This window comes from Pipra filicauda, unplaced genomic scaffold, assembly GCF_003945595.2.
Source record: "Pipra filicauda isolate LSUMZ 115617 unplaced genomic scaffold, ASM394559v2 scaffold539_size335297_pilon, whole genome shotgun sequence".
Lineage (NCBI taxonomy): Eukaryota > Metazoa > Chordata > Aves > Passeriformes > Pipridae > Pipra > Pipra filicauda.
Window position 1 is genome coordinate 59,839 of NW_024104686.1, and position 20,540 is coordinate 80,378.

Genomic DNA, 20,540 nt, shown 5'->3' on the forward strand with positions numbered 1-20,540 from the left:
CTCAGGCTTAAGGAATAGATTACTACTGTTCCAGATGTAAGGAACAACATACTACTTACCCTCTCTAGGCTGGAAAAAAAGGCTTTGGTTCCTGATTCTGACCATATTTGCTATTATGTTCCCAATAAATCTTTGAAAAATTGAATACCTTGAAGGATTTTCGGTTTCAGCTTTTGCCAGCCAGCATTAGGAGAATTTCATCCCCCAAATAAGCTCATTAGGAAGGGGTTCCAAATCCCCCCTGCTCCAAGGGTGCAGTGTTACCAAGCAGAGTTATAAATCATCTTTGCTGGGAAATGAGGGTGCCAGATATCTCTGGGGCTGGCTTGGCGTTGGCAACACAGGGCTTTGAGCAGTCAGTGCTGATTAAGTTTTAAAGTGAGGCATTTGGCACAAAACTTGAATAATCTGGTTTGCAGGTTGGGTTTTTTTTCTTCTCATCTTCAACTAACTCTTGTTTAGATTTGCAATTATCACTCAACCTTTTGGACCTGCTTCTGCCGGGTTTTTTCCCCTCTCTTTGAATGATTTACATGCAATTATGGTTTTTTTTCCCCTCACTTGGTGTGATTTACATGCAACTACTATTTTTATGCTTATTCTTTGTATCAGTCACTGTGTTTCTGAATGTGTAGAAATATGCAATAGGAAAGCAAGCTGGAAATGCCAACGGCCTTCCCAGGATTTAAAATACTTGTTCCCAAAGCTTGTGGTAGGAACTGATTGTACGATCAGTCTCATTTCCTGGGTACCATTTTCATTTAATCTTTTATTTCTGGTGGTATTTGCTGTCAATGATTTGTAAAGGGAGGATCAAGGTGGAAGGTCACTTATTGTTAAAGAAAGGATCATTCTCTGGTGTTTCCCTCCAGTGTGTTCATCCTTTCTCCATAGGCTGCTCTGTTTATTTGGAAGATTATTTTTCAAGGATTAGCTTTCTCTTTTTTTTTTCCCCTGACCTTCTTCAACAAAAAATTGTCTGTCAGGGGTTTTTCGGGAACATGTGACTTAATGGATTCTTGTTACAGATCTCCCCTCTCTGTCCCACCAGCTGACTTTGCTCCAGTACATGGAGAAGAGATATAAACCCCTTGGTTCACGGTCTGGTTTTCCTTAAGGACCTTATTAGTTTAGGATGAAGATGAGCATAAGGAAATAGCTTTCAAATTGCTCTTAAACAGCTCCCTGGGTTTGAAATTCCTTCCTTAAACCCATCCTTCTTTTCTATATTCTGGACAGCAAAGAATGCCAGATTTCCAGTTCTCTTTCTGCAGTAATGCCATGTATTTCTCCTGTCAGAGTTGAGTGAAGGAGTCATTCAGTGGGGAATTAAAGCACTGATCCCAATCCCTTTTGGACAAACCCTGTGCCTTCCTTAGCCTGGGTGTAACTATGGATATCCTTAAAGCCAGGTTCAGCCGTCAGTGTTTGGGAAGAACAGCACTTTGAAACGTGGTTCCCCAAATCTGAAGTCATGAAAGCACAATCTGTAAGTGGATGAATGTTTTTGGGCTGCTGACGTGGTGGGAGCTCTAAGAGTGTGTGCACTGGAACTGGAAGTCTGGGTGAGTTGTCTGAGATTTCCTTCATTCCTGTCCTTCCACGTTCATCTTGTGAGGAATACAAATGTTTGTGTATAAAGGTCTTGGGGAGCTGAGTTAATGCTGAAATAGCAGCACCTTGTGTCATTTTTCACATAATAGCTGGGATGGAGCAGAGCACCTTGGAAAGGGAACTTGAGCTCAGCTGCTCAGTGTTAACTGACAGCCCAGTGCAAACAAAGCTCTTCATTTTCCCCATTTGTCTGCTTTCTAAGCTGCCAGAGAGCTCTTACTAGATCTCCAAGCATGCAACAGGGAGAAATCCTGGGATTCTAGAGTTGCTGAGTACACACCCCCGGTGCCACAGTGTCCTTGCCCTGTGCCAAAGCAAATCTCACAGTTCTGGAATTCTTCTCCCCAGTGTTTGCATTGAGGAAAACCTTCAGCGTGGCTGAGCTGCTTCTGAGAGCTCAGAATCTCCACAGGGTCCTGCAGTTTGTCGAGGTGCCACCGGCAAACACCGTGGGCTTGGATTTCATTCCATTTCATCCAACCCTCTGGAGCAGGACTGGCCATTCTGGCTCGTGCCCTGGGCAGTGTCTGCTGCTGGCGTTGTATCTCTTGGGTCAGGCAGAGCTTCTTCATGTCAGGAGGTTCTTCATGGGCAGGAAAGCTCCAAACCAAGAGTCAGCTGAAGACCCGGAGCCGTGAGCCCACAGCACCAGGGCAGGTCACTGCTCCAGTTCACAGAATCACAGAATCCCAGGATATGCTGAGCTGGAAGGTCCCACAAGGATCATCAAGTCCAACCCTCAGCCCTGCACAGGCCCATCCCCAAGAGTCACACCAGGTGCCTCACAGGATCATCCAAACACTCCTGGAGCTCTGGCAGCCTTGGTGCTGTGACCACTGCCCTGGGGAGCCTGTTCAGTGCCCAACCACCCTCTGGGGGAAGAACCTTTTTCTAAGATCCAACCTAAACCTGCCCTGACACAACTTCAGGCCATTCCCTGGGGTCCTGTCCCTGGTCCCCACAGAGCAGAGATCAGTGCCTGCCCCTCAATTCAGTAAGTCCTGGCTTTTTTTTATGTCTGCAATCTGCCAAGCTCCCAACTCTTTAGGCCCACAAACCTCAGGAAGGTGACTCTGGTGGCTGCAGAGCAGGGCTTTGCCCCTCTCCTGCATTGTGTAAATAAACATTCCATTTAATTAAAACCTGGAGCCTGATGAAGTGGCTGCAGTGGGTTGTGTGCAGATGAAAGGGGCTGCAGGCTGTCAGCGTGTGATGGTTTAGAAGGGCTTTCAAACATTTCTGCCCCTTTCTTTGCTTTTACTTTGCTCTCTTTATTTTCATTGCTTGTAAGTTGTAGAGCAGTTGGGAGCTAATAGCTTTGTAAGGCACTTGTGCTCCACTTGTGCAGCTCTCAGGAGTGCTCAGCATTTCCTAATTCAGCAGCAGCTTCATGGGGGACTTCAATGAAGCACCAACAAAACCAAGTGCCTCTTGAAAAACCACACTGTTTTCTCTGGGGTTTGCTCTGTTTAATTCACAGTTCAGAGAATAAAGGAGTAACATCATCGAGTGATGACTGAAAGAGTTAAAATTTCAGCACATTCCTCGATGTCTGTTTGATCCCGGTGTCACCAGACAGTCCTTTCAAGGAGACATGCAAATATTAATTTGTTGTTAAGAGTTAATTGTTAAGGAGAAATTCCTACTCAAATCAAATACATTCCTGGGGATATTGCTATTTTCTCTTACTGTTTGTGGGTTTTGCTCTGTGTTTAAGCACTCAGGGTAGGGAATCTCCTCCCTCCCTCCAGCCTAGCTCTTTCCCATCACCACTGACACTTGGTACTGCTGGGACTTTCTTTTCAACCCAGCAAATGAGATACAAATTCTACCCCACTGTTTTCTGCTGCCTTCCAAGTGTTCTGCAGTATTTTTGTATTTATTTGTTTGAAATGTAAACCCACCTGCGCTGCTTTCCATACCTACATGCTGAGATCTCCCAGATTCCAGTGTTTATCCACTTAGAGCAGAGACCAGGTTCTGAGATCAAATGTTCAGATGTATTTGGTTTCTTTCTTGTAAGGTCAGACTGGGAAGTGTAATGTCCAGGTATCACAGGATACTTGGTTTATTGTGGATTTTTACCTGGTTTATCCCAGGTTTAACTGGTCCTTGCCCAGAGAGGAGCTCTGTCACCTAACGTCAGTTATTTCCAAATTAATCTCTTGGATTCACACCCCACAGCAAGACAAATTAGTGCCCAATTCTATCCCTGTGCCCAGCTTTGAATGAGTATAAAACTGCCCACAGATGCAGAAATATGTTTAATAATTAATTCCTGTCTGGAAGGGATAAAACAGAGGTTCTGCTCATCACTAATAATAAATAACAATTGTATTTATTGCTTTGGATATGACAGTGCAGGTGACTAAAACTCCAGGCTAACCGTGTCTTTGAAGGGCTCAGGTAGAAGTGGATGAAGTTTGGTGCAATAACTCCTTGGTTTTAACTAATTTGAGTTTGAAGGAGCAGCAACAAAGATGTGATTAGTAAAAATGTGTTTGTCTCTGTCAGCCATGTAATTGAAATGCAGTTTGTTAGTCAGAGCTTCTGGCCACAAGAAATGCTTCTCAGGGAACACTGAGAATTCCCCACAGGCGAGATGTTTGGGATGTGACCCTGGGTGAGCAGGATTTTGTTTCCCAACCCGACCTCTGGGCCTGTGTGCACATGGTGTCTCTGTGAATATGTTTGTGTATGTATCAAATGCATCCAGAGCTCTAAGGCAGTAATGCCAGGAAACCAAAATCACAGGGCACGATTTGCTCCGTGGTTTGGAGGGAACCACATCTTCTGGGAATTCCCACCTTCCACATTCCAAGCCCAGGCATTGCAAAAAAGACCCGATTTGCTGAGAAATGTGGTGGAAAAAAGGCACTTTTGCACAATTGGTACTTATGGTGTGTCTCAGTTTGCTCTGAGAGGATGTTCCTTTGTACCATCTCATGGCCCCGATGTGGCAGGAGGAATTTGATCAGGATTATAACCAGGATATACCTGTCTGTGGAATCCAGTCCTGCTTTATTCACATCTTTTTGTGAATATGCCTCCTATTGCAGGTCATTTGTCATAAATTGAGAGTACTTATGATAGATTGCAGACTCCTTGTCCCTGGAAGTGTCCAAGGTCAGGTCGAATGGGGCTTGGAGCAACCTGGTCTAGTGGAAGGTGTCTGTCCCCGCCCATGGCAGGGAGTGGAACTGAGTGGGCTTTAAGTCTCTCCCAGCCCAAACCAGTCTGGGATTCTCTGATTATCAATTTGGATTCCTGTGAGAATAGTGAGATTTGCCCCATTCACAAGCTTAGGACTGACCTGAATTTCCCAGTCCCTCCAGACTGAGTTGTTCCTGTTCCAGAGGAGTATTGGCACTGAGAGATCTCTTGGTGGGAGAGAGAGAAACTCAATCCTTTTGCTCTTGGACTTGCCAGGAGGTTTCCTGTGTCTGCTGGTTGTACTCTCTGTGTTTGGCTGCTGGGAGCTGGGCTGAGCTCAAGAAATAAAATGTCATTATCAAATCTGGTAACCCACAAAAAAATAATAAAATCATGGGTTGGGTAGGAAAGGACCTTAAAACTCATCCAGTCCCACTCCCTGCCACGGGCAGAGACACCTTCCACTAGCCCAGGTTGCTCCAAGCCCCCTCCAACCTGGCCTTGGACGCTTCCAGGGATGGGGCAGCCACAGCTCCTCTGGGCAACCTGTGCCAGGGCCTCCCCACCCTCACAGGGGGAAATTTCTTTCTAATCTCTAATCTAAACCTACTTACTTCTGTTACACCCCTTCTGAGTCTTTAATAGCTGAATTTTTCAAAGATTATTATAATGCTCTAATCTGCCATCCCTGGCCTTACATAAACACAGGGATAACAGCAGCACACAAACCCCTTGTCAGAGTCAATCAGTTTGGGAATTTGGGTAAGAAAATACACAACTTGGCAGTACTGTGTTTCAGGAGGATTAAAGACATGACCAAACCTGAAATAGCATCCAAAATCATTAATTGTTGCTGGATTTTCTGAGTATCTCAGTAAAATCTGGATTAGGTTCAAATATTCCTCAAACATCCATGTTTTAAATAGTGGAAAGTTTTTAGTCTTTTAATGCCACAGGGTAAGTTGGTTACTTCGGTATTTTAATTTAAACTAAGCAGGTGTTAGGTTGTGATATGTGACCAGAATCATGAAAATGATAAGGAAATTGCCAGAATAAAAAAAATCACTATTTCCAACATTTTTCTCCTGTCTCTGATGGAGTGTTTAGTTTTTGTGTATCAGTGTTCTGTATCTTTTAGGCAGGAACCCTCCTCCCAAAACTGCAGCCACTCCTCAAGAGATAAGAACTGCAGTTGAACGTGGTCTGTCTCCATCTTTCATTCACAATCTCCTTTGGTATCATGAAGATTTTGGGGTTTTTTGGTAGAACGGAGTCTAGGACACGATGGTCAGTGGGGCAGAACAGAGGGCGTAGCTCCTGGCAGTGTGAGGAAGGGACCTGGGAATGAACTTGAGGAAATTTGAAAAGCTAAACAGCACAAAAATTTGGCTTGACCACAAGGAGTGGTTTGGGAACTCATTACAGATGAGTGGAGAAAAATTGGAGGAGCAGCCTGTAAATACTCGGTGTGAAATGAAGGAGAATTCTCCGGGACATTCCCCCATCCCAATTTCCTGGTGTCATGTTTGCTTAGAAGCTTTCAAGGGGAAACTGTGTTTTCCTTGACTTGTAAATAGTCTGTACAAAATATTTCAAGTGTGTCTGGATGCTCTCAGAGCTGCCTGGTGGTAATGAACCCCCAGGCAAATTTTTCCCTGTAATGAGTATGGGAGCATTTGAACTCAGCAGAATCCCTGTGCTCGGGCTTTCTTTGGCAGAGTCGCTCTTATCACCTGCTGAGCCTGATATTGCTGCAGTCCTTTGGCCTGGAGAACAAGGAATTAGGAGCAGCCACGCAAAGCCTTGGCACAGCTGGGATTTGCAGCTACTGGGGGAACAGTGGGACCACTGGAACTTCATGTGGATGTGCTGTGCTCAGCGTGTTTATTTGGATTGCCTTCCCTTTCAGGGGGAACCTGGATCCATTTCCAGGCTGAAAATAGTTCCTTAGAGCAGGCAGTTGCCACGGCTTTGAAACATAATCCCCGTGGCTCTGCAGTAGCGTTACACCAAATGCTGAGCCTCTTGTTTGTTGAGCTAATAAAAAAATCATCAGTGGTTTATCCTTCCATGAGGCTGCAAAAGCAGTTAAAGCCCAACAAGGCAAGCCTGCCCTGCTCCTGTTGATGTTCTATTGTACAGGCTGTTAACTTTTACAGACTGTGGGCTTTGCTTTGTGGCAAAGCCATTCCGGGGTCATGGAGACCACAGACATTTGTGCTGCTGGGGGCAATTAAGGTGAAGGCTCGTGAAGGCTTAATTATGTTGTTTAGAAGTGGCTCTTTAGCACCGGCCTTTCTTCAGCCCTGACTGTGCTTTGGGAAGTGCATAAGGATTGCTGCATAATTTAAGGATTCAGGAGGTTGATTTCATCAAACCTTTGGATTTGGGGGCTCTTATTAAGCTGCCAGCACGAAGCTCGTGGTGCCGAGGGATGCAGGGTGGTTGGCAGTCCCTGGAACATCCTTTGAAATCATGAGGAATCTATTGCAAAACTCTGCTTAAGTCACCGGTGAAGCAATTTTAAGATACTCCTAAGTATAGCAGTGAAAAGTTAATTTTGGATTTAGTTTTTCTTAATGTTAGAGAGTATCAGAATCCTGGAGATCTTGATAAACCTTGGATTCCGGAAACTTTCTTCTAGTAAATAAGTTGTAACTAAATCAGTACATTAACTCGTTCCAGCAATGAAGGGATTAAAATAAACCTCTGAAACACTGATGTAAACCTTTTGTGCAGCCTAATTACCTGTATAATTGCCTTTATTGGCTGCCGTGTGGACAGCCCTGCTGCGGAGTGCCACGAGGGCAGGACAGGGACAGCCTGTGTCGTGTCACCGCTGTGTCTGAAACCCAACCCCGAGCCATGAAAGGGGACTTCAGTCTTCACCTCCAGAGACCTCTCCTGGGGCTGCTAATAAACCCAAATTAGCTGGAGGGTCGTGGTTTGGGTTTGGTCCCTGGAGGATGCTGTGCCTGCGTGTGCCGGAGATGGAGGGATCCGGGTCAGGATCCTGCCCCCGGCGCTTCCCTCGGTGCTCCCGCTGAGACCTGGGCTAAGCCCAGCTCTCCACACGCACACGGGGCAGCTCTTACAAGTGTCAGCTGGTTGACTTGAAGTAAAATTGAAGAAAACAGCCTTTTAGCAGAAGAAATTAAGTTTTAAATCCACCTTCTAAAAGGCACGGGCTCTAAGCCTGTCTGAGATCAGGCTTGTGTGGGTTTAGACCAGGGTGTAAGTTCCTCTCAAACAATCAATGTAGCTCAGTCCGGACTTGGCCAAAGCATCCAGCTCTGGCATCAGTTAAATATTTACATTCCCCCCTTTTAATATAAATTGTGCCCTATTAGCATACGTCTCACAGTGTGTCCTTGTGTTTCAGCCTCTTTCTGCATTTGGCAGTTTGTACATTAATCAACATCATGTAAAATCCGAGGCATGAGGCTGGAGCCGTCAAAGGGGCAACATTTACTGTTCCATCATGGGCAGCCAATAAGTCATGTTGCAATGTCTGCCTTGTAGCAGGAGGATATGGCATAAAAAGGAGCGTGTTTACACTGGGGAGACTTCTGTGTATTTAAGGAGTAATTGTTTCAGGCCCTTCCATTAATTCATGAGCTGACATGGGGACGTTTTTCGTCACTGCAACAAAAATAATTATCCAGCTCGAAAAGTAGTAATGGATTTGCACATGGTAGAGTTCTGCTGTAATTTTCTGCCCAAGTTATAAGGGTTTAATTGTAGATTGCTGGGAGCCTTGTCCCTCTCAGTCATTCCTGGCCCTGAGGTGCAGGAGTTACGGTGTGCCGCGATTTATGGGGGATGTAAATGATTTCTTGTTTGCCCTCTCTGTGCTTGGCTGGGTTCGCCTTCTTTAAAGCTTTTGTGGGTGGATTTAGTGCAGTGGCACTGATGGAAGCCAGGGACAAGCCAGCAGGTGCAATGCAAAGCCCTGTCCAGGCACTTCATCCTTCGTCTGCAAACACGTCTGTCCCCACTGTGCACTCGTGGGCACTGCTCTGTCTGCTGCTTGGGGAGATAAAGAAATGGGAACCTGTGCCAGTAGGGAGGCAGAGCCCAGAAATCCTTCAGCATGGCATCGATACCTTCAGGAAAGCAAGCTTCCATAGTCACTGTGGGCTGTGGATCACTTGGAGTCACAAGGTCTTTGCAGGAGAGACTCTGCTTTTTGCTGGAGGGATCTCGACGCTCTTCAGACTCAGGGCCTTTTATGGGGGTTCTTAGGGAAACCTCCATCTCACACAACCCAGATTGCCCCCCAAAAGTGCCTAACAGGGAGTGCTGCCTCCTTCCATTCCTCCCTGGACCCTTCCTCACCGTTCCTGGCACTGAAGTGTCCTCACTTAACAGTGCCCCGGGACGTCCTTGTCCTTCTTCATACCCTCGTGATATGACGATGGGTTTTTGTGACTCCTCTATTTCTTGGCACATCCACTTGCCCCAGACTAGTCCCACCCAGGAATTTCTTGCTGTCACTGTTAGTTTTTTGTTTCCTTCTGTTGCAATTTCCTTTGGGTGCTTCCCACTTCCACTTTCCCTCCTGACTTTCCCAGTCTGACATGCCCAGAAGAGAACAGCTCAGAGCATAGAAACAAATCCAGTATTATTTCAGGTAGGTTTGGAGAGATGGGAAATTTGCATTTATGATGCAAATTCCCAACGTTTGTAGGTTTGCATGACAAGCAGCTGTGCTGTGCTTCCTTCCAGGGTCATAACTACAAAAAGTCAATCAGGCTCTGATTTCCGTATCCAACAAAACCTGAATAATGGGCAAGAAAACAGTGTGTTCCTCCAGTGTCTTCCTTCCACATCCCTCGTGTTTCAGATTAAGCAGAGTACAAATAATTCTTCCTAGAAGAGCATCGAGGTCCTGTGAGTTTGTGCAGTGCAGGATCGTGCTGGGTCCACCTGAGCAGTGGTTTTCTGCTCCCGAGCTCCACGTCTGCTTGAAGTGCCTTGAAGTGCCATTGTAGCCACATTTCTCCAGTTCAGAAGCACAAAGACCCGACTGTGAGCTCTGAACTGCTGGCATTCATCCAACTGGCCATTTCTTTTCTTCCCTCCCTGTCATTAAAGCCGTGGGTTGCTCCAGGGTGCAGTGTTTTGCTCTTCTTAAGTGGAACTGTTAACGACCCAATTTAGAGCCATGTAAAGTGCACCCAGATTCCACAGTGACTTCTAAATCCGTATAACAGTAATGATAATCTGTAATTAATAGCTGCAATCAAAAGGAATTGTAGTTCAGTAATTAGAAATTTAGGATTAAAGTATTAGCATATAAAAAAGGCCTCTTAAAAAGCTCCTCTTCCAAGAGATGGCTCTGATCCCGCGGGAGAAAACAACTTTTAACTGATATAACCTGAGCCAAAGACCAAGTTACTAAAAATACTGACTTGTGTAGTCACTAGGCTGCTGCCAAAACATCTGAAGGTATTTTAAGAGTTTGCAGACACTCACAGGTAGCAATCACTTAATTTTCTGATGATATTAATATTCCAGAACAAGTCTGAAGAACGATGTGTTCGAGAATTAGCTTTAATCCCCCCAGTAGCCTTTTGGGGTGGGGATTACTGGTATCCTGCACAGGAAACCCCAGTGAGTGCCCACCTCTGAGCCAGAAGCTGGTGTATCCTCATGGAATAGAGCAGATCTGCAGGATAAGGTACGGCAGAGGTGTCAGGTGCATGAAGCACTCTTGGCTTTCTGCCCTGAAATCAGGGATTCTTTCTGATGATGCATCATAAATGGGCTAATCCTTCCATTCATCTCCAGCCCTCGGGAGCTTGAGGCTTTTAGAAACACTCCCAGGCAGAGGTGGGTGCTGATGAAAGTGCCAATAGTGGTGATGAGGTGCTCTGATAGATGGAACAGGCTGGGATATAAATTAAGTTCCTAACAATTTCCAGTCTCGCACTAAATTAAATCATCCTGCTGCACATCTCCCTTTTGAAGCTGGAAATTAATGTCTTGTAAATTTGAAATCCACAGAGCTTGAGTTGTTCACTGGTGTGACAAATTCCCCAATCCAATGCTGATTATTAACCTCTCTGGGCTATCGGTAGTGACACACTGCAGGTAAATAACAGGTAGATGTGTTGGAGGGTTTTAAATTCTAAGAACGTGAACAAAATGAACCATTTGAAGGTTATTGGGATCCCACAACATCATCTCTGCATGGAGCAGCCTGGAGAGCTCCAGAGGGTCCTTTGCCAGCAGAAAGTGTGTTTTGGACACCACAGTGACAGTTTTGAACTCTGAGGGAATGATGTACATCCTGTGAGGAGCTGGGGGGGGCTCAACTTGGAGAAAAGGAGGCTCAGGGGGGACCTTGTCTCTCTCTGCAGCTCCCTGACAGGAGGGTGGAGCCGAAGGGGGTCGGGCTCTGCTCCCAGGGAACAAGGGACAGGACAGGGGGAAATGGCCTCAAGCTGTGCCAGGGGAGGTTCAGGTTGGACATCAGGAGGAATTTCCTCATGGAGGGGGGTGTTCAAACATTGGAAGGGGCTGCCCAGGGAGTTGTTGGAGTCCCCATCCCTGGAGGTGTCCAAGGAATGACTGAATGTGGCACTCAGTGCTCTGGGCTGGGTGACATGGTGGGGATTGGGCACAGGTTGGACTTGATGGGCTGGGAGTCTCTTCCAGCCTCAGTGATTCTGGGATTCTGTGATCTGATAAACCCTTATCTCCTGGGTCTGCCAAGGCAAGGTTTTGGCAGCACAAGCTTTGCCTTTGCTTTTTCAGCCATGGAGTAACCAGGTGGAGCACAACACTCTGGTGTTAAGCTTTTGAAGGAGAAATGCCATCATGCAGCATCTCATCTTGCTTACCAGTTATAAAGGCTGTTCTGGGGTAGATTTATTGCCCCAGAATATTGAACTTTGAAATATTTGAAACAACAGCTTCACCTGAGCATGGAAGGGGAAGTCTCTTTTCAGAAATATATTTTTAACATGGACTATCTGCTGCAGTATACACATATAAATATATATATATTCTCCTTGAGAGACACCTGCCTTACTCAAAGAGCAGAAATGCTCTCAATTTTTCCCATCTTCCTGCAGTTTTGCCACATTCAACTGATTGAAGTATTCCCAATTCCCACCTCCTTTTGAAGCACATTCTCATGCAGACATGTCTCCTGACACGCTGAGATAATGATGTCATGACAATCCTTTCACACATTAAAGGTATAAGCAGAATTTGAGATAAATTATAGAAATTTCAGGCTGGTGCCAGCTTTGAGACAGACAAGAAAATTAGTAAAATGAGGTAAAATCCATTACAGTCTGCAGAAAGTATGTCTAGATCTCCTTCAGCAGCTCCGGGGTGGGCTGTGGAGAGGCTGTAACTGGTGGTTGCAACATGGAATATCTTGGGAGATCAGATGAAAACCTGTGGGGAACTTACAAAGGAACAGTGAAACAGAGACTGCAAAAGGCAGAAAAGGAAGATGAGGCAGATAGGGTGAGAAGAAAAACAGCCTGGAGGCAGATCTGTGGGAAGATCCTGGAGGAGATCAGTCAGGTAGGAACCAGACAGGGAGAGAGATGAAGAGTCGGTCTGGAATGTGCAGAAAAGCAAAAAATACTGTGCACTCGGGATAATTAGCTTTTCTCTGAGTTGTATAACTTTATCTACAATTCCTCTTTTCTTAATGTTCCACCCAAGTAGGATCTCTGTTTCCTAGAGATTTTTCTTCACCTCTTTGAGGGGTGTTGATGTTTCCAGTAGATCTGCTCCCATAAAATGTTTGGCCAAAATAGTTGTGCCCGTGTCCCCTGTTGAGCTGTCCTGCCCTGACCCTTCTGCCAGTGTGGGATAACTCCCCTTTGTGTCTCTAGTGATGTCTTGCCCAATCTTGTTCTCAACGTCTCAGGAAATTGGGGTTTTATCACTTCCTTAGGCAAATTCCTTCATGGAATAGCAAAACTCACTTAGGGTAGGCTTTCTGCTCAGACTCAGAAAGAGACTTGCAAATGGAAAACTGTTTTTCTGTAGTTTAAACATTCATTTTGGATAGTTTATCTTATTACTCAGACTTTGAACTCCTTTTTTGCTGTTTTGGTTATCCTGTAGTGAGATCTGAATTACATGTGTTGCAATCACATTCATTTTTGTATCAGGAAAAATGAATTACTCCTGATTATATGTATATAATTATAGAATTAGGGTATATAATTAAGGTGTAGAATGACCCACTGGTGGGATATAAAGTAAGACAGAGGGGGCCCATTAATAAAACACTATGAATTTTTTATTTGCGTGGTTTAAGTGGACTTTTCTTTGACCTTAAAAAGATGAGTTCCTGCAAGCCTGAGGATTTTAATCTCTGCTTCCTTTGCTCTCTGCTTTGTTTCTGTACAACAAATTTATTCCACATTAAACTCTTCATTCATTTCTGGCCTTGGTGTCATCTCAGTTACCTTCCTTCTTCCCATTTTGGCTGAGACTGCCTTTAGTTCATGTTAAAATACATTGCACAGAGAGGCAGCTTTTTGTAAACTGTATCGAAGTTTATTTAGTCACAAAGGCTTTACAAGGACTGACGTGTGAAATTCACTCCACACTTATGCAATCTGGTCATAAAATCAGCTATTAGCCAACTTCTCTGTGGGGAGTGTGTTTGAATACACTTGACTTGGCTTTTCACAGGGTTCTAATTGTCTGTTGTGACTTCTCATTAACTTAAAACCAATGTTTCTTAACAGTCAGAGAGATTTGAAGAGATAATTATCTTTCCAAGTGTTAAGGATAAGAGTCATCATTCATCTGCAATGATTCCATATATAAATAAAATCTTAACGGGATAATGGCTCTCTCTGCTGCTCACATTTCTCAGGTTGACTCTTTTCCCAAACAAGTTCAAGTTCAAGCAGGGCATGAGGGAATTTTTAAGGATTAAGGCTTAACTTTTAAACTCTTCATTCAAAATTCAGTTGCAATATTAACGGGACAAGAGGAAATGGCCTGTGCCAGGGGAGGTTGAGGCTGGGTATCAGGAGGAATTTCTGGACGTGGCACTCAGTGCTCTGGGCTGGGTGACACGGTGGGGATCGGGCACAGGCTGGACTCGATGATCCTGGAGGGCTTTTCCAACCTGGATGATTCTGGGATTCTGTGATTCTAATATTAAGGAGATTTTTTTCCTCTATTTTTTACTGGTGACAGCAAATGGACAAGCCTGTTGCAGTGCCCCCAATACAAGTTGCTGTGTGTAAATGCCGTTTATGGGATTCACAGACTAAAGGGAGCAGTTGGTGGGGGTTTAAAGGTCAGGGGTGTGAGTGAAGTGGGCAGATGGGCCATTGGAGTGATGGATACTGAGCTCTGCTCCCTCCTCTCCACACCCTGGGTGGAATAGCTGCAGGTGCCTTGCATTCTGTGTGACCTTCCTGGTGCTCCACCTCTTGGACCCACTACACATGGTGAGTCCCAAAAGGGAGAAAAGTCCTTCTCATTCCTGGTTTTTTAGACCCATTTTCCTCCTGGAGACATTTACTGAGCGAGGTGGATCACGGATGAGTTTGCTGAGATGAGGCTCTGATCCTTCCCCCATCCATGACTCATCCCTTTCTGTGGCTGGCTGGGAGTCACCTTCTCACGGAGCGCTTCCTACCTGGCCTGGAGTTACAACAGAGCTTTTCCAAGGGGAGGAGTCACTGCTGTCACTTCCATGCACAGCAGTCCTGAGTCAGCACAGGTAGAGATTAAATTTGGGCATGTCTTGTGGACCTCTTTTCTGGGAGGCTTTTGTGTTCTGCTTTGATTGGGTGATACGTTCCTACACGGTGTAGCCGCTCTGAATGTTCCCTTCAGTCAAATAAAACATTTACTAAGGGCACAGTAATGCTTTGCTCTTCAGTCTGAGCTTTAATTGAGGGATATCAGAAAATGCCCAGTTGTCAGCCTGGAGAGTTACCTCGCAGTGACATTTGGTTTTCTAATATGGTTTCCTTTGTAGATGAGATGATGGACATCTGCTCTGTGAGATTCACTGTGATGTTTTCAAAGCCTGTTTAAGAAAACATCAATTTGAACACTCTGGAGTTTTAAATATCAAAATACCTCTGTGGTCATAGCATTGTTAGTACTTTTGTTTTGGTGAATGTGTTGCCTGTTTGCAGAATATGGTTCTTTTGTGGGCACTTAACACTAACATATTGCCAGGTGAACAAAAGTACCTGTGGAAAATATATTGTCCAGTGCCAAATGTGAATGTGTGAGTGGTGGGAATGATGTAACCCATTATTTGTGGGTTTGAGCAGTGCCCTGTGACATAAGGGATGAATCAGTTTGGTTTCAGCAGGGGCAACAGCACCTCAGATCGCTGTCTCTGAGGGGTTTTCTCACAGGCCTACAGGAGCTGCCCCATTTTTGGGTGGGAGAGATGGAAAAATCAGGACGTGGGGAGGCAGGAGATTGAGCATCCAAACCTTGGGTACCAGCATTACACTGACCAGGTCCTGGTCAGTGTTTGGTTCTTTGTCACCTCTCCCCCATCTCAGCTTTATCCTCAGAGCAAACCCATCGACCTCGGTGTCCTGGATGATCCTGGTCACCGTGAGAGTGACACTGGCACTGGATCCGCGCTGTTTTCCGTGAACCCTGCAGGTTTAGCCAAGCATTCAGGTTAGATAAGAAGCTCAGCTGTTAGTTGAAAGTCAAGAACGATGATTAGCTCAGTTGGTCAGAGCATGGTGCCAATAACACCAAGGCTGTGGGTTTGATCCTTGCATGGCCATTCATTTGAAAGTTGGATTCAGTGGGTCCCTTCCAACCCAGAACATTCTGTGACTCTGACTGCAAGGTGCTGAGCAGTCAAAGGCTGGACTCCATGATCTTAGAGGTCTTTTCCAATCTAAAGGATTCTGTAACGAGGAGGGATGAACCCAGTGGGCCAAAATCTCAGCTTGTGTGAAGGGGTGTCCCTGGCTGTTCCACTTGACCTGGGCCCAGGATCTGTCCCAGCAGTGGTTCCTGCCCTGTGTATCTGCACAGGCTGGGCTGTGTTTGGAGGTGAGTTATAGTGCCTTCCAATTGGTGTTTACATTGGAAATGCTTGCCAGAGTGTTAAATAAGCAGTGCTACCAGGTGGGCTTGTAAGCAGGGCCATATTTGTAAGAAGTGTGGTGGCTGTGTCTGAACCGAGCGGCTCCTGCATTTGTAACTTGGTGTTCACAATGTTCTCGGGATTTTTTCATGAGATAGAAAGTTGCTAGTGGGTCAAATAGAGGCAGAACATCTTTGCATATCCTTGCACTGCCACTTTTTGCAAGTGAAATCTGGGAATAAGGTAAAGGGATGGTGTCAAAGTAAAACGAATACACTTCAAAACATTCCTGGTCTCACCTGACACTCAGCCCCCGACTCTCTGTACACCTCTGGGACAAATGAGATCACCCAGCACTGGGGACCCAGCCAGGATGCAGGATTGGGCTGCAGGATGGTGCTTTGTAGTGAATCTTTTCCCATTGAGCACTGCTTGATTTTATTTTCAGATTCCCTCTCCTTTCCCACGTTCAGGGCCGTATCCAGCATCGCTCTCCTCATTTTTGAGGTCAGGTTTCCTGGGGCTGGGTGGACACAGGGAATTAGGAGGTGCACTGCTTTTCCATGCCATGGAATGTGTGCGCACACCCCTTCTTCCCACTCTTCCCACCATCACTCACTAAAGCTCTTAGATACGGTCATTAATCCCTGGAGCCTGGTGGGATGTGGCAGCTGCCACGGATGGCCACAGTTCCCAGAGTCCTGCATGGGTGTTAGATGAAATCATCCATGTTTGGATACAGGGAGGTGTTTTACCATGACCTAGAGCTGAGGCTGTACATGTGCTGGCAGTTCCCTTAACACCATCCTCCCTGCAGCTTGATGATTGCATGTTAAAATTAGGTAAAAATACAAGTAAAGACTGAAGTCCCCATTCAGCTTTTACTTGAGAAGTAAAGACTTATCACAGCAATGAGCAAATGCTGCTGGTGTTCAGATGAGTCTGTCCAGCCCCTGTTTAGGAGAAGTTTTCATAAATATAGCCCTATTGTGCTCATGGTTTGCAGGATTAAAATCGCTTGTAAATAGTAATAGATAACACTTTGAGAAGCCTCATAGCTTTGGTGTTTTCCTCACACTGCAGAGTCATTCTGCCTCTGTAAAACTCGTGGAGGGATTTTAAGGTGGGCCAAACACATCCCAAGGATTGGTTGCTTAATTAGCACAAGGCCTCCCAGTGAACAGTCTTGCAAAACAAGCTCCAGCACTGGCGCAGTGCCTTTTTCCACTTGGCTGGTCCTGCTGCCCATCTGTCTCAGCCTGCCAGCGTTTTAATAGCTGCTGCTCTTCAAATAATGTCATTACTATGCCAGGAACTTTATTCCTGATCATGTAGGATCGATATATTAACAGCATCTCTTGGTTTTTCTCTTTTTCCCTTCCAGGGGCAAATTCCTCAGTTGTTGCTGATTTCATGCCCACATCATCATGGAACATCTCCAGTGAATTAGATAAAGGTAAGAGGACACAAAATACATAGAAGCACCTGAAATCAGATTTGAAAATCCCAATTCTTGACCAGATCAGCCAACAAAGGGGAGAGGGGGCATTTAAGATAAAGCTCATTTGCCTTGTAATCCTTTGGCATTTAATTACATGTGGTTCTGTGATTTCTGGAGATTGCTGTGTTTGTTTCTCGTATCAGTAAAATGTTCCACATGGCAAAAATATTTCAAGATGTGAGTTCTGTTGGTTTATGAACTGCTTCACTCGTTTTGTCTGGTGGATGTTAAGCTTTGGACTCACAATTCACAAGCACTGGGCAGTCACTTTGCCTTGGTGTGTTTATTGTGAAATTTTGAGGCTTTAATAATAGAGGGAGAAATACATTTGCAGGTGGGGATTATGTGTGACTCGGAGCTCTGTGAAGGGTATATATTGTAAGAACAGGGATGTATTTCTCATTCCCCTTGATTGTGTAAATGATGCACCACTAATTATTTAAGCCAAATTGCTCAGATTCCTCCAGCCCTTATTGCAAGGCAGTGGCTGCAGCTCCTGAGTCAATGTGGTCTTTGAAATGGTTCTGATGAACCATTCCAGTGGAGTGCAATTTGTCAACCACTCCTTTCATTTGCTTCAAACTTTACCGACCGTTTACTCTTTAGCTGGAGATTTCCCATAGTGGAATTTTGCCACAGATGGTTTTTCCAACTGTTTTTGTCTGTATTTTGTTAATGTTTTTTTGAACATGTGTTCATAATGCTTTATGTTTATGCATAAATATGTTTGCTGTGCTTAAGTATGAAGAGAATATGTGGTTCTGAGTACTTGAGGTTGATTCTTTCACATCTGCCTTCCCACTGGGGAAGGAGCAGGACTTTCTGGTGACCCAGGACACAGTGGAGAAGACAAAAGTCAAAGGGCTGGTGCTTTGTGGTGGGACAGGGAGAAAAGCTTCTAGTCATTAAGCAGAGAATTCCCAAATCACAGCAAATTGCTGAAAGAAGGTGTTGCCAGACTGGATGTCTTATCCCACTGCAGGGATTCATCCAGGTGCTCGTGGCGGGGCCGGGCTGTGCTCAGGGAACATCCCAAAGCTGCAGAGAGGTGAAGGCAGTGGTCTCCCCAGACAGGATCATGGAATGGTTTGGATTGGGAGGGACCTTAAAGCTCATCCCATTCCACCCCGTGCCATGGGCAGGGACACCTTCCACTAGCCCAAACTGCTCCAAGCCCCGTCCAACCTGGCCTTGGACACTTCCAGGGATGGGGCAGCCACAGCTTCTCTGGGCAACCTGTGCCAGGGCCTCCTCACCCTCACAGGGTAGAATTCCTTCCCAATATCCCACCTAACCCTGCCCTCTGGCAGTGGGAAGCCATCCCCCCTTGTCCTGTCACTTCATGCCCTTGTAAAAAGCCACATTGGAGAAGAATTTATTCCTAATATCCAATCTTAATCTACCCTCTTTCAGTGTTTCTTTACTTGTTTGGCAGCTTTCTTTGGTTTTTCAAAAAGTAAGAAATAACTAAGTGGCCTAGAAAATGCAAGTTAAGGCCACGAACGCTCAAAATTTGGAAATTGCAGAGAGAAGGCAAAACTTTGGACAGTCAAAGCAGAGCTGACACTTCCTGTGCCAGCTGAGCCTGACCTCTCCATTAATAACTGAACCATTTTCCACGTTACTTCCATGGCACCTGTTCCTGAGCTCTGTATATTGTCAGAAACAGGTAAAATGAACTTCCAGGCTCCTAATCCACCTGGAATGCAGCAATTACCACTGGCTGGGCTGAATCCTGCATTCCTGGGGGATTACCAGCCCCTTTGCTGGAGCTGATTAGCATTCAGGCTGCTGTCAGCTCCCACACCTAAACACGAATTTACATATGGGATTAAAATGCAAAAGCTGAGTCAGAGGGCGAGTTCTCCTCCCAGCAAAGTGAAGCACACAGGTTTTGTCTTGTCTGGGAGAGAGCAGGGGCTTTAATGTGGGAGCTGCTGCTTCTGCTGAAGGTCTTGTATAAAGCACATGCTGACCTGGGGAGTTGAAACCTCAGAGGAGAAAATTAGGTGTGCACTTAGTTTCCATTTCTTTTGCAAACAAGCATCTCAAGGAATCAACATCCACTTGTCTTTGCTGCACTCAGCCAGGAGGTCACGCAGTAAAACTCAGTTTAAAGCCTATTAAGTTCACCACATGAAAGTGGTTCCCAGCCAAATTTCCCAATTAAATGGCTGCCTGCACTAAGTGGCTCCAACTCTACCTGCTGCCTTTTGGAAATGAGCATCTCCACTATATCCCATGTGTTTGGGAAGGAGGAACAGCTCAGAGTCTTGATAATAATATTCTGCATTTTGAAATAATGACTTAATCTGCTGCTTTCCCTCGCTCTCAGTGAGTTCTGCACTGATTATCTTACAACTGAGCCCTATTCAGGTTTCAATTTCTATTAAATAAGCCAAATCGACAGCATTAAACAGTTGCCTGTTTATTCTTTTTAGCAGGAAATGAATTTAAAAGAGACGCAGCCACCCGTGAAGAGCTGTTGAAAGCAGCGATTGATGGGAGGGAGGAGGTGGTTTCTCACCAAAACCTTAAAAAAACAAACAAACTGGGCATAAAAAATAAAGAAATAATCACTTTTAAAACAGGGGGGATTTAGCTGTGAGCATTTCTCTCTCTTTTCCCACTGCTAAACCACAGGGTGCAGAGGGAATGCCACGAGGGAAAAAGAGAAATGAAAATATGATTCAAGAGATATTTAATTATATAAGGAAAATTAAGTGAACTTCAGGGGAAAGAGGGGGCTCTGGTGGTAGGAAAAGATCCATTTCAGGGGGTCAGTGGCAGGATGTGAAACCTTTCACCCCCAAGTTGCTGGTTGAGATTCTCTCAGGCTGAGGGAACCTGCAGCTTCCGATTTACTATCAGCTCTTCTTTTCCTTCTTTAAAAAGGTGAAGAGCCCTTCCTTCAGCTGCTTCTCTTCCACAAAAATGATGGTGGAAGGGGAGGCTTTTCCTTCCCTCAGACCTGGGTTTATTTACAAAGAAATAGGCCTGAATTTGAGTGAGAGCCTATTTACGTCTGTACAGTGGAGGAATTGTTTGGGATCTCTCCATCCTTAGGCTAAGATAATACTGGAGTCTTTGCCAAGAAAGAGTCAGCTTTGAAATATTATTTTCTTTTGACTGTGAGTGGGATTCAACTTCAGTGACTGTTGGTTCTGCAGGACTGATAAGAGAACGATGGAGTCGTTCTCC

General features: G+C 45.2%; 1 protein-coding gene across 3 annotated transcripts in view; it reads left to right on the top strand.

Annotated features, from left to right (window-relative positions):
* Positions 1 to 20,540, top strand: part of ROR1 (receptor tyrosine kinase like orphan receptor 1) — an 88,273-nt gene that overhangs the window by 21,173 nt on the left and 46,560 nt on the right. For all 3 annotated transcript variants that reach the window (XM_027747954.2, XM_039387177.1, XM_039387179.1), the window contains one exon: positions 17,223 to 17,294. In XM_027747954.2, the coding sequence (XP_027603755.1) occupies positions 17,252 to 17,294 (43 nt within the window). In that variant the 5' untranslated portion in view covers positions 17,223 to 17,251. The remainder of the gene's footprint in view (positions 1 to 17,222; positions 17,295 to 20,540) is intronic.